General features: G+C 34.3%; 3 protein-coding genes across 3 annotated transcripts; 1 reads left to right on the plus strand and 2 right to left on the minus strand.

Moving 5' to 3' along the window:
- Positions 1–1,533: 1,533 nt before the first annotated feature.
- On the minus strand, positions 1,534–2,317 carry LOC110620849 (non-specific lipid-transfer protein P5). Its single transcript, XM_021764776.1, has 2 exons — positions 1,894–2,317; positions 1,534–1,811 (listed from the first exon to the last, which is right to left on the minus strand). Exons 1-2 carry the CDS (start codon positions 2,256–2,258, stop codon positions 1,802–1,804), a joined length of 375 nt encoding a protein of 124 aa, XP_021620468.1. The 5' UTR covers positions 2,259–2,317; the 3' UTR covers positions 1,534–1,801.
- Positions 2,318–3,883: 1,566 nt separating this feature from the next.
- Positions 3,884–4,606, minus strand: LOC110620851 (non-specific lipid-transfer protein 1). The gene is made up of 2 exons (XM_021764777.2): positions 4,193–4,606; positions 3,884–4,103 (listed from the first exon to the last, which is right to left on the minus strand). The coding sequence occupies exons 1-2, from the start codon at positions 4,534–4,536 to the stop codon at positions 4,094–4,096; spliced, it is 354 nt and encodes a 117-aa protein (XP_021620469.1). The 5' UTR covers positions 4,537–4,606; the 3' UTR covers positions 3,884–4,093.
- Positions 4,607–8,271: 3,665 nt separating this feature from the next.
- On the plus strand, positions 8,272–9,057 carry LOC110620848 (non-specific lipid-transfer protein 1). Its single transcript, XM_021764775.1, has 2 exons — positions 8,272–8,726; positions 8,821–9,057. The coding sequence occupies exons 1-2, from the start codon at positions 8,383–8,385 to the stop codon at positions 8,828–8,830; spliced, it is 354 nt and encodes a 117-aa protein (XP_021620467.1). The 5' UTR covers positions 8,272–8,382; the 3' UTR covers positions 8,831–9,057.
- The last annotated feature ends 5,701 nt before the right edge of the window (positions 9,058–14,758 follow it).

A 14,758-nucleotide genomic window follows, 5' to 3' on the forward strand; every position in this document is an offset into this window, starting at 1 on the left:
ATTTAAAATAACAATATAAAATTTCATTAAAAATATATTATTTATTAATTATTATTTTATTTTAAAGTTAATGAATAAATTTATAAATAGTTATTTACATATTTATAACAAAATTAATTTTAAATAATTATTACTCTATTTTTTGTGAAATAAGATTTTAATATTTTAAAATATTTTAAAATAATAAATCATAAAAAAAATAGAATATATATATTATGTATATTCCTTTAAATTTATTAAAAAATATAATAAATAATGATTATTAAAAAGGTGATATTATTTTTAATTTTTTTAATTAATATGTAAAGAATATTGGTTTAAGAAAAAAAATATTTTATTTTTAATTTTATTTTTTTATTATGGATAATTATAATAATTTTAGATAACTTTAGAATTTTTAATTAATATATAAATTTTTAATTTTTTGTATAGATAAAAAGAGAATAAAAATATAAAATAAATAATAAAAGAGATTATGTAAAGAAGAAAATAATAATAATAATAATAAAGAGATGTTGGCCCAAATTTCAAGGATCAACAGAGAGTACAGACACTGAAGAATAAATAGGCCCAACCTTGCATAATTGAGGGGAGGAGAAGTGGCCCATTGTTTATTGCTGGATGAAGAGTGTAGGCCCATGCCCATGTGTCGTCAGCTTTCCATTTATGGTTGGTAAAAATGTTCATTATAAAATTTAAAAAACAATATTTTATTATTAAAAATACTTTACTATGTCTGACTTCTTTAAACTAAAGTATAAAAAAAAAGTTAAATTGTACTTGTTTAAAATTTCGAAAAATTAAATTGAATTGAATGATTGATTTTGATTTAAGTTGCGGAACCTGTCGGCAGAGATTAAATTGATCTTTGTTTTTTTGTAGAAATTAAATTTGGTCAATCGAGACTTGTTAGTTATGGATGAATATCAATTTGGTTTAGTTAGATATGGGAGTGAGTAATTAAAGCACTAAAACTCAAAGTAGGACAGTAGAAGGTGACAGAAGAAATACAGGAAGAGGATTGAAATTAGCCTTAATTAATTAACTCATCTTAATCTAGGCTCGGCTATTATTAACTGACACTGGATTGATGTTGCCCTGCATTATTATATTTTAATATATATAATAATAAATCAAATTAGATTATTGGAATTGAAATTTTAACATACTGAGTTCTACCTCTTATAGTAAGAATTAATATAGTAATTTTATATATTATTTGGTAATATATATATTGGATAAATTTCATTTCAATTCTAAATTACAAATTTAATTACAGGATGAAGTTTAAAAGGCCTTGATGTGATGATGGGCTTCACTTTTAATACTACAAAATGAATAATTGTTGAATATATGCATGTTTGGACCCCTGATGGTTCTTTTAATTCCCTCACATTCAAGAGATGCTATAGCATGTAGGGACATTTGTGGTTATGATTTTATAGTCGACTGCCCAAAGGATTTCATACCAAATTTTAATTACTATCACTACAACACTGACCTATTCCGGCATTTTCTGTTCAAGGAAAGACCTTTAGACAAACCCATAAAGCTTTGATAGTAACGATGAAGAAACATATATAAGATACAATACAAGAACTTTAGACAAAGCCATAAAGCTTTGATAGCAAAATACTAGATTAGTGCAAGCTACCAGACCCTAAACGGCACTACAAAGTACAAACAGCATGCAGGATCAATCAGAGACTTCCTCAACATATATAGTAATGTGCAGAAGCTTCACTTATTCTCCGATTATAGATAGTAGATTCTTCAAGATCCATTGTACATGTATACATCCTCACTGAATTCTGCAATGCCAAAATAATCAATACAGGAGATGTCAGAATCAAGAAATTAACAGATTAAGTATATGGATATATATGGTCTTACGTGTCACAGTTGGTGGAGGGGTCGATCTTGTAAGGAACGTTGACATGGCATTTGGCAGGAAGTCCGGCAGCCAGGCCAATGTTGTAGCTGTTGTAAGCAACTCCACTAGAACTGATTGCTGATTTCATGCACTTGCAGACGGTCCGGCGGTCAGGAGTGTTCTGTGCAGCGCTGAAAAGGTTCTTGATCCCAGTGCAGCACTGTCCAGGAACTTGCCCTCCTCGGAGTACATAGTTTATGCATGGGTACAAGTTGGTCACCACCTGTTCACATGTTACTGCTGCTCTGGAGACCTTTGGTGCACCCACCACAAGGCTCACTAGCACCAACCATGCCAAATACTTAAGGACTCGAGAGTTTGCCATGATTTTATAAATTTAGGCCTGCAACTCAAGCGAAGACCATATGCAGTATGGGAGCCTGGTGAAGTTTGGTGTTTATATAAGCAAAAACTCAGCATTAATGAGAAATAGGAAGCAGTAGTATTGGTGGTTGGGATTAGTTAGGCGTTGTAATGGAACTTCATTGAGAGCTATAAATGCACAAGTAATTCATTTTTTTGTACATGTGCAAGAACAAATCCCTGGTTTCCCATAGAAATTTATGTGATGGGGGAGATGTAACAGAATGAAAAGAGGAGATGGCATCTCTCAGATTTAGTTTGATAGTGATTGCATTTGAATAAATTTAATAGGTTTTATGTTTTACTCTCTTAATTATTGATCCCATTTAAAAAAAAAGAGATTGCGTTAATCAAGAAAGCAGTAGTAGCCAACTGTGGAATTAAACGTAGACATTTATGTGATTGTAACTGTGACGTTATGGACTTGATGAATTTGTTGTCCTTTGTATTCCTAAGTTTAATGCCTATAATGTTCCAATCCACCCTCTACCCATAATTAAATAATCAGCTCTAATTCTCCATTTGGTATAAATCTGTAATATTAATTTAAATTCATGTAAATGATTGAATTATTATTATATATATCAAAATTATTAGTAAATTTAATTACTGTTGCAATTTAAACTTAAACTAATCTCAAATAGTCATTCAGACTAAAAAAACAAAATTGCAGTTAATCAAACCCTTCATATTTTGTTTTCAGCCATATAAGTCCTATTTTTGATGGTGTTGATTAACCATAACAAAAGTTAATAAAATAAATTTGATTTTTAAAATTTTTTTATTTGGATAACAAATATAAGAGAGAAAAAAAAAGAAAATTTGTAATTCCCAATCCCTTAAAATGAATTTAAATAATATTTCTCTTCAAATTATCAGATAATAAAGAGAAATGCATAGAAGGTAATATTATTTATATAAAAAAATTTTAAAGCCTTTTAATTTACAAGTTCTCTTTTTTATAAGATCGTGAAGTATAATAGTTATTACTTATGACGGAAAAAGAAAACAATAAAAAGGAAATTAAGTTGATATATAAGTTTTTTTTTTTCTTCCTTAATTCCTCATAATTTTCCCTCACAATTACGGATTACAAAATGGGTAAAGCTGAAATGATCATATTAAAATGGTCCACAGCCAAGATCACCGATGAAGGCAGCAGTGAGCCCAATCAATGGCATCTTTATGTTTTGATTAAAGACCCATCGGAGATCACATTATCTAAACACAAGATGTTATCTTTTCTTCAGAGATTATACAAAGTTTTAATATTGATTGAAGTTTTAATATACAAAGTTTATACATCTGAAATTAAAATATGAAGGGTCTGATTGAATGTGACTTCTTTTTTAGGAATTTAATGATTTATTTATTTATATTTTTAATCATTTATTTGTTTTTTTTTATAATTTAGATTACGTGTATATAGTATTAGGGATAGTCTGGTTATATAAAAATATCCAATTATTATTATTATTAAGATTTTCACATTGTGCTATATCCTTTTATCTTTTTTTTTTTTTATATATTAAAAGAAATTATAAAGGCTCGATAAGGTATGAATGTGGTGTATAATTAAGTGAGAACTGATCAGCAATCCAACAAATATGTATTATATAGATCTCATTTATGACACACTACCCACGGGAAATAACTTAAAACACAAAATTACACTAACAAGTAAGAGCCTCGCTAAAGCGGAGAGGAGACCCCTTCCCAACCGCGGTGCGCAGCTGAGATTTTATTATTATTCCTATATTACTATCATATCTCCACGCCCAAAGTCTTCTATTCATCTCACTTCACGCTGCAAATTTAACAAAATTGCTATTAGAACTGCATGGGTTTATTCAATATATATATATATATATATATTATGGGATAATAAATACTTACGTGGCGCAGTTTGTGGACAAGCTGATCTTGTAAGGAATGCTAACTCCACATTTACTAGGGAGACTCTCTGCTGTGCTAGGGTTGAGCCCAGAAACGCCTCGGGCAGCTGATTTCAAACAATTACAAGCTGTTTGACGGTCAGGGGTGGTTTTAGCAGCGTTGTTGATGGCCTTCACTCCATTGCAGCATGCTGCTGGAGGGGCTTGCGCACCTTGACCCTTGAGATAATTAATGCATGGGGCGAGGGAGCTTGCCACTTGACCACATGTTATGGCTTGTGTAGCCATTGGAGCTGCCACTAACATGCACACAACAAGAACGCTAACCATCTTAAGAGCAGCCATGGGGGTGATTCTAATCAAATGATATTTCTGTTTGTTGAAATGTGTTTAAGGTTTTAGAATGGGTTAGTGTGAAGATTGCTGGATAGGTGTTTATATAGAGTGATTGGAGAGTGTGAACACGATGAGGTTTGGCAGAGATTGATTGTTGCATACTTGGGTGGATGTTGAGCTTAATTTAATGCTCGGTAGTTATAGACTTAGCACCTTCCAATTCAAAACCCCTGTAGGCTTACTTGTCATTTTTAGTATATATTGCCCTACAAAGGGCTAGTTTTGAGGTAGGCAAGCAGTATGGATGTGAGCTCAACTTCCAATTCGCCTAACTTCTTAACCCAATTATTTATTAGGTATTGTTTTATTGAAATAATTTACTTTTTTCGAAGTTTATTTTTAGAAAACCAATTAGTTCTTAGCTTCTATAATTAAAAAAAAATTAATTTTTCAAAAACTTAAAGAAAATTGCTAACAAATCAATCAAATAAGACACTGATTATTATTTAATTAATTTTGATGGGAGTATTTTTTTAATATATTCAATTTTATTTTTAAATATTAATTAATTATAAATTTAAAAATATTAAAGACTGTCACTTAAATTTTTTTTATTTTAGTGAATAAATAATTATTTATTTATTTTTTAATATTATTTTATATCTTTTCTCTTTTATTCGGATAATTATTGAATTAGAATAATTATGTACAATAAAAAAATTAATTAAAATAAAAAATAATTTTAAATAATTGAAGTAATTTATTACGCTTATGAAAAAATTTAAACAAATAAAAACGAGCTCGCAATATTTTCTATGAAACGTTTGATCAATTTATTTATACTTTTATTTTATTTTTATAATTTTTTTTTAAATCCAATTTATAATTGGATAATCAGTCGTATATATTAGGATTTGAGGGAAAAATTTTACCACGCTCAATTAATTATGATTTTAAAATATAGAGAAATTAATTTCATTATAAAATTTTTTATAATATTTATTTATATATATTTGGATACTATAATAAATTTTGAATTTAAATAAATTATTTTAAATTTTGGTGTTTGATATTTTTTATAAAAAATGTTCTCTATAAAAATAACTTTTTAATAAAAGATTTTTTTCACATTTAATTTTAATTTAAAAAATAAAAAAATTAATAAATTTTGATACAGCAGTATTATTAAGATTTGTAAAATACAAAAAAAATTATTTTTTAAAATCACTTAAGTTTTTTTATTAATTAATTTTTCCTTAACAATATGGAAAAAGAAGGCTTACAATTTAATTTTTTCTGAATTAAAACCGTCAGTTACAACGTTAATTGAACTTGGAAACTGGATTTCAATTCAAGTAGGCTGTGAACTGAAATGCCACGTGGCGAAAAAGACAACTAGGTTAATTCGTACAAACGGATACATGTCCCAGTCATACATAACCACGTGAGCCAGACGTAAACGTGTCAACTGGCAATGAAAACAGCTTCACGCCTTGTTCATAATTGCAGGAGGATGAAAGTTCTATGGTGTTGGGGACGTAGAAATTATAATTAAAGTAGAAGCCAGTAAAAGTCTGACACGGCAGCTCACCAGAATGTACAAAAACACAACAAAGACCACGTTAACGAGTGACTGTAATAAATACAGATATACTTACTTGCCAACTACTCCCTACTGAGCAATTAAAGGGCGGGGAGCAATGGCTGGCCTACCCCTGTTCCTGCTAACGTCCACGTGTCGGCTTCAAATTTCAAATCCTCCGTTAATAATTGCTTTCTGAATTCTGATCGATGTCGTTTTTCCGCTGGCCTTTAATTGTAATCATATAAAAAAAATAATAAATAAAAAGTAATAAGAAGAAAAATGGATTTTTTTTTTTTTGTGGGGATTCGTGGTTCATGCCTCATGGTCCGTTGAACTTGAAGGAAAAAGAAATGTAGTACTGGTGCTGTGCTGACTTTTTCGCCGGTATGGGTCCGCCTAATATGAATATGTAAAATTAAAAAAAATATATCAAATGGTTTTTTTTAATATTCAATAATAAATTTTAAAAATAGGTATTCTGAAAAATACTTGAGATTGAAAGTGTCTTTTTATTGATTATAGATTGGTGGTCTCTACAAAATTCATTTCTTTTATTAAAATTCATTTTAGTTTAAGTTCTGAATTCAGCACTTAATACTAAATTCTTTAGTGAGTTCTAAGCTAATACTGAATTTTTTAAACTTTAATCTCTAAGATGAATATAATAATTAATAATTAATATAATAAATACGTTTTAATTAAAAAATGTTTCACGATCATTTAATAAAGTAACTTTCCATTCAATTATAAAAAAAAAAAAGAAAAAGGGATAGGTGACCGGTCACCGATGGATTTGAAAGTAGAGTAACGTTTGATACGTGTCCTGAGAGAGGAGAGTTGGGCGGTGGCGATTGATGGATGAGTCTCCATCAGCAATTTATTGCATGGGACGGCGAGAATAGGTGCTTTGAAAATAAGGCACACACTCCTCACACTGCCACTGGGAACTCAGAGTTCCCAGGACACTTATTGCGCTTCTTCGTGAATGAATAGTTTCCTACTTTTTCTGCAATTAAATTGAATTGCAGGCCCCACCATGCCTACTGTATTCACCACATCTTTACTTTCATTCATGAATTACTATGAATTCAAATTAATTATTTATTTAGTTCAATTTTTTAACCATTTTATTATATATAATAATTAATTCTATTTTGATATTAATTAAATAATTAAAATTATAAAAATTAAATAATAATAAAATTTTTAGAAATTAAACGGTATCAATATTTAAATGTAAAATAAATAAATTAATATTGTTTTTGACAGAAAAAAAATATAAACTATAAGTTTACAAATACAACAATCTTCTTATTTGATTTTACAAAGTTAAGTATGATAGTGGTGAATTGTATTTAATATTTATTGCAAAAGTCACAATTACTTAACAAATATGATTAATTAAAACTTCATTTATTTGTAAAAAATTATTTATATTTAAAAAATATTTTCTATGAAGAATATAGAAAATATTTTCAAATAAAATAATTTATTTAAATTTAATTTTAAAAATAAAATTATATAGAGAAATTTAATGATATTTTTAAAATATAGAAAATAACTTTTTTTTAGAAAAAGTTATTTTTTAAATTAATTTAATTTTTTGAAAAATATTTTTCATTTATTTATTTTTCTGAATGATTTAAACAACAATAAAATGTAAAAATATATTTTATATAAAATAAATGTAACCTAAATTTAAAATACAATCGAAACCTAAAATGAGAAAATCACATTGTTGGATTTCAATCCAAAAACGTTAAATTAGAGCACACCTTTTTCAGGCCATACCATAAAAAAAAAACCCTAAATCGGTGTAGCTTACATCAGACAACCAAAGTTGCAGTAAAACGACATCATTTTTAAATTGATTTTTCCATACTTTGTTTATGGAAAGTTGAGCAGAAGTAGGTTAACAATAACTGTTGGGGGAGAAAATTGCGTAGAATAACACATCCCTGTGTCTTCCCTTTCACCTAGAATCACTGCTCCTTTGAATTCCTCCATTATCAATACAATACGACATGATGGGCACAGTCGCAGCGTTTGGATCTAAAACTTTTAAAAAATGCACAAAGAAAAATTTTTAAAAACACTGGACCAAAATGGCATCCCATTCCCATGCATTAAATGGAGTCCAACAACCAACCAAACATTTCACACTCCAATTTTTCTATATAAACACCAACCCCTGCACCCTCATACTCACACTCAAAACCTTCAAATCACTCTTACATACAAGAAATAGTGGTATCTCTACAGTCTTAGCCATGGCCGCTCTTAAGATGGTTAGCGTTCTTGTTCTGTGCATGTTAGTGGCAGCTCCAATGGCTACACAAGCCATAACATGTGGTCAAGTGGCAAGCTCCCTCGCCCCATGCATTAATTATCTCAAGGGTCAAGGTGCGCAAGCCCCTCCAGCAGCATGCTGCAATGGAGTGAAGGCCATCAACAACGCTGCTAAAACCACCCCTGACCGTCAAACAGCTTGTAATTGTTTGAAATCAGCTGCCCGAGGCGTTTCTGGGCTCAACCCTAGCACAGCAGAAAATCTCCCTAGTAAATGTGGAGTTAGCATTCCTTACAAGATCAGCTTGTCCACAAACTGCGCCACGTAAGTTGCTATGTTTATATATTATATATTTTAGTTGATTTATAGTTAGAAAAGGTAAGTCGTAACAGAAACCTGATATGTGGTTGTATTGCAGCGTGAAGTGAGGAGGACAGACAGAGCAACAATTGTGTAGGCCGAAACAGGATAGTTTGAGAAGAAGAATAATAAGGGCTTAGCAGTGAGCAGTCCAGTTGGGTCTCCTTCTTGTCCTTAGTTAGTGGCGTCGTCTTTGTTTTATCCATCTTTTTATGTTACTGAGTCCTTTTGAGTCCTCTGTGAGTCTACTTTGGTATATTTATGAGATTAATATATCCGCTGCTTTTTAGTTGAATCATTGCCCTATTATTGATTTTGTTTTAAGAAAAGAAAAATGGCAAAATCTGAAAGAGAATGGAAAGCAATTGAACTAGAGATCCTCCATAAAAGAATTGGATAGGTCTAGATCCTTCTTAAAAACCCAAGAAAAAAAGGAAGTAATTATGTGATAAGAAGTTATTTTTATTTATTTATTTTTTTCTTTGGTGGAGGTAGCTTTTAGATCATTGATAAATGATAGTGAGATGGGACCCCAGTTTTTAATTAGTAATTACAAACCGATGAACAACTAGTTGGCCTATTCCTTTATGGGTCTGCACAGCACGGCCACCAGTAACCACCGCAACCTCACGCCTTTAATGGCTTGATTGTATTGATCGATGTTTCATCTTCAATTGGAAATTTAAGTAAATTAATGGGACGCAATTCAAATTTAAATTTGATTAATACTTATTAAAATATATTTTATAATAATTTAATTATTTATTTAAATAAATTGGAGTGACAGGTGGAGTATTAATTATTTAAATTTAAATTTATCTCAAACCATTTATTAATATATCTATTTTAAACACAGTTATATTTCATAATAAAATTGAATAAAAAAATACTCCTTTTAATAGAACTGCATTAGGTCTGATTAAATATACCATATTCTACTGTTAAATATTTATTTATTTGTAATGCAAGATTTTCCACACATTTTTTCTGGTATTAATATTTTTAATAATATCCAAAAAATGAAGTACATTTGAAAATTACCTTATTTTATTCTTTTCATTAGAAAAATTGAAGAGTTGACAATTTGCTTTCACTATCATAATAAATATTCTGGGCATCTGAGCATGAATTGTCCCTAAAAAACAAGTGTGGCTGGTTATGGTGACACTCTGAAGAAGGCACTTCAATTTCCCATTGCTCAAGCTGTTGCAATTCAAACTTGTCAGTGTATATATAATATATTTTTATTTCAAGAGCCAAGTCAAATATTTTTTAAGAGACCCAAATATTATGTATATAATTAATTTGAAAACTCTCCTTGAAAAAATTATGATATACTAATATAATTAAGCTATAAAATATTTATTGTATAAATAATTCTCATATTTTACATTATCATTGTAACGATCCCAAAATGAATCGTCACCGGCGCTAGAATTCAGGTCGGTTTAAGGCCACCAGAACCCGTAGCAAGCCTACTATGCTCTCTATGTACCTGTAAATCTTATACATAATCATACATTTTCTGTGAAAATAAAAACTCTTTTCTGAACCAAGACTTAACCTGTGCATGCACTATTTCTGTACTCTGTACTCTGTACTCTGTACCCCTGACTAGAGCTTGCTCTAGATGGGTTAACTCATACCTGTTAAGCCTGGTTTTTCACATACTCTGTAAAACATATACATATCCAGATCATGTACATAACACAAGATTTACAACACCAAATAACTAAGTCAAGCACAACTTTCACTGTATACACAACTAGTACATTTCTTTAATATTACATGTCCACTCTAAGCTATTACAAATCTCTTTACTCTTTTTGTACTCTGCTGATCTTTCCCTGTACACGGTACACTGAACCTGCAAAACTGGGGTTAAGGGAGTGGGATGAGCTCTATAGCCCAGTGAGTAGAATAGTAAAACAGGTCATTAAAACATGATCTTATGGAATGCATCATATCACAGACAATTCACATCAAGGATAAACCTGTCACCACATAGTTCCAGTAACTGTTCCGTGCTAGGCCGTAGACTGGGGTCCTGGTCTTCCTGTACTGTATATGTATATGTGTATATCACCTGTACTTACCATTTGCCAAGGCGTAGACTGGGCACCTGGTCTTTACTATACCTGCCAGGCCGTAGAATGGGGTCCTGGACTTTCCTATACTTGCCAAGCCGTAGAATGGGGTCCTGGACTTCCTGTCTGGAACTACTGGATCATTCAGCATTCACCCACATCAACAAATAACTATGCAATGCAACATATTCGTGGATTCTAATGCAAACAACCTACTGCATACTCTCATGATGCATGACTGATGCTAAAAGCATTTCATTTCTCAATTAAAAGAATTAAGGTTAGTTCCACTCACCTCTGGCTCTCTGGACTGACTCTGCAGACTCTGTAAACGCTGGAGCAGTACTCACTGCTGCTCTCTCTGGTTCCTCTGGTCTGTGCCTACACAGATGGACTCAAATGAGGGACCAAACTAGCTTATGAATAACTCTATTAGACTCCCCAAGAATCCTCGTAAACTCACTCAAACATCCATGCAAAGCATGCAAAGGAAGGCTGGACAGGACACTTTCGGCGGCAGGTTCGGCGGCCGAAAGTCCTCTCCAGAGCCGAAACTCATGCACCTTCGGCGGCCGAATCTCTACTTTCGGCAGCCGAACCCTTTCGGGGGCAAGTTTCGGGGGCTAAAAGGCACTCCAGAGACGAAAGTCTCTAACCTTCGGTGGCACCTTCGGCGGCCGAACCTCCGGCGGCCGAACCTCCCCTCCAAAGCCGAAAGTCCAAAGGCTCGGGGACAAGCTTGGGCAGCCGAAGCCACCTCCTCAGTACATTCGACGGCCGAACCTTTCTTCGGCGGCCGAAGCTGGGTTCATCAACAAGGCAGAACCTTGCTCTGCCTCACGCCAAAATGCACCAAACTCTCCCAAACTCAACCACCTCACTTCCTTAACATGCATACACCTAAGCATATGCTCAAAGGGGTCAGAAACTACCTAAAAACCCCAACAACACAAACATATAACACATAAACATGCTTTTCTCACAAAATCATCAAAACCTCTCTTTTTACCCTATTCATGCAACTCTCTCCCAAAACCACATAAAACCTGCATAAATCATGAAAACAAGCTCAGGATCTTCCCTTACCTCTTGAAACCAAGAAGATGAACGATCCCAACGTGGAGTTTTGGAGCAACTCTCCTTCAAACTCTCCAAACTTCACAACTTTGTGTTTTTAGCTCAAAACCTTCAAAATCCATAAAAATCAATCAAACCTTTGCATGATTTGATGAAACCATGAAGAAAACTTAAGAAGGACAGGGTCTCACCTCAGAAAGTGAAAGAAAACGGCAAGAGTTATCCTTTCAACCGACTGAGGGCCTTTTAGAGGTGGCTGGCCAGACCACCTTCGGCGGCCTATCGTGAAACCGAAAGCCATGCATGTTCGGCTACCGAATGTCACCTTCGGCGGCCGAAACTGGCTTTTCTGCCTTGGTTCTTTTCTTTCAAAAACTCTTTGCAGTTTAACTTGAAAACATTATAACATACTATATGACTTTAGAAAAACATAAATCTTACCCTTCTAAAGATTTCGACATCCTGGATTCCACCGAACGATAGGAATTCCGATGCTGGACTCTAGCCGGGTATTACATTCTCCCCCCTTAAGAACATTCGTCCCTAAATGTTCCGAAAACAAACATATAAATATATAAAAAGGAGGAAACTCACCTCAAAACAGATATGGATACTGTTGGAGCATCGACTCCCGCGTCTCCCAGGTGCACTCTTCGAGATTATGGTGGTTCCACAGAACTTTCACCATCGGAATTTCCTTGTTTCTTAACTGTCTGATCTGTGTGTCCAGAATCCGGACTGGCTGCTCTACATAGGTGAGATCTCTAAGAATCTCCACATCAGGCTCACTCAGAACCTGATTCGGATCTGACACAAACTGTCGTAGCATAGAAATATGAAATACCGGGTGAATTCTCTCCATAGACACAGGTAAATCCAGCTTATACGACACATTCCCGATCCTCTGTAAGATCTCAAAGGGTCCAATGTATCGTGGAGCTAACTTACCCTTCTTTCCAAAACGAACCACTCCTTTCATTGGAGACACCTTCAGCAACACCATACTACCCTCCTGAAACTCTATCTGCTTTCTGCGCACGTCTGCATAGCTTTTCTGCCTGCTCTGAGCAGTTCTAATCCTCTCTCTGATCACGGGCACCACTCTACTGGTAATCTCTACTAACTCTGGCCCTGCAAGAGCTTTCTCTCCTACCTCTTCCCAGCAAACAGGTGATCTGCACTTCCTCCCATACAACGCTTCATAAGGAGCCATCCCGATGCTAGCATGATGACTGTTATTGTAGGCAAACTCCACTAGAGGTAGATGCTGCCTCCAAGAACCGCCAAAGTCTAACACACACATTCTGAGCATATCCTCAATGGTCTGGATGGTCCTTTCTGACTGTCCATCAGTCTGCGGATGGAAAGCAGTGCTAAAATCCAACCTCGTGCCCATCGCACTCTGCAGACTTCGCCAAAATCTGGAGGTGAACTGAGGTCCTCTGTCTGACACTATAGACACTGGAACTCCATGTAATCTCACTATCTCATCCAAATATACCTGTGCCAACTTATCCACAGAATAGTTACTCCTAACTGGAATGAAATGAGCAGATTTCGTGAGTCTGTCCACAATCACCCATATAGAGTCTATCCTGTTAGACGCTGCCGGTAAGCCCACTACAAAATCCATAGCTATATTCTCCCATTTCCATTCTGGAATCGGCAGTGGGTTAAGCATTCCAGCTGGCTTCTGATGTTCCAGTTTCACCCTTTAACAAACCTCACAGGCTGTCACGAACTGCGCCACTTCTTTCTTCATGGCTGGCCACCAATACACCTTCTTTAGAGCCTGATACATCTTGGTGGCTCCTGGGTGAACACTATACCGCGCATTATGAGCTTCTCTCATAATGTCTTCCTTCAGACTGCTACTATCTGGTACACAAAGGCGACTCCCATAGCGAAGGATCCCTTTGTTGTCAAATCTGAACTCTGCACTATTGCCTGACTGAACAGTCCTGGCAATTTTCATCAACTCTGGGTCCTCGTGCTGTTTCTGAGCTATCTGCTCCAGAAACACAGGTGTCACTCTCATCTGTGCTATCAATGCACCCGTACCAGACAACTCTAGCTGTAACCCTTCCTCAATGAGCTTATACAGCTCCATCACTACTGGTCTCCGCTCTGCTGCTATATGGGATAAACTGCCTAATGACTTCCGGCTTAGGGCGTCTGCCACTACATTCGCCTTATCCGGATGATACTGGATCTTACAATCATAATCACTGAGCAATTCTACCCATCTTCTTTGCCTCAAATTCAGCTCTTTCTGGCTCAAGATGTACTGTAAACTTTTATGATCAGTGAAGATCTCGCATTTAACCCCATAGAGGTAATGCCTCCACATCTTGAGTGCAAAGATAACTGCTGTCATCTCTAGGTCATGGGTGGGGTAATTCAACTCGTGCTTCTTCAACTATCTAGAAGCATAAGCAATCACCCTATCACTATGCATCAAAACACAACCCAATCCCACTCGAGACGCATCACAGAACACTGTGAAATCCTCGTTACTAACAGGCAGAGCTAGCACTGGTGCTGATGTCAATCTCCTTTTGAGCTCCTCAAAGCTCTCTTCACACTGGTCTGACCAGACAAACTTCTGGTTCTTCTGAGTTAGTTTGGTCATAGGAGCAGCTATCTTCGAGAAGTCCTGAACGAACCTCCTAGAGTAACCTGCCAGTCCCAAAAAACTTTTAATCTCAGTCACTGTAGTGGGTCTGGGCCAGTTAGCTACAGCCTCTATCTTCTTGGGGTCTACCTCAATCCCTTCTACTGATACCACGTGTCCCAAGAAGGAAATGCTCCTCAACCAAAACTCACACTTAG

This window comes from Manihot esculenta, chromosome 8, assembly GCF_001659605.2.
Source record: "Manihot esculenta cultivar AM560-2 chromosome 8, M.esculenta_v8, whole genome shotgun sequence".
NCBI lineage: Eukaryota > Viridiplantae > Streptophyta > Magnoliopsida > Malpighiales > Euphorbiaceae > Manihot > Manihot esculenta.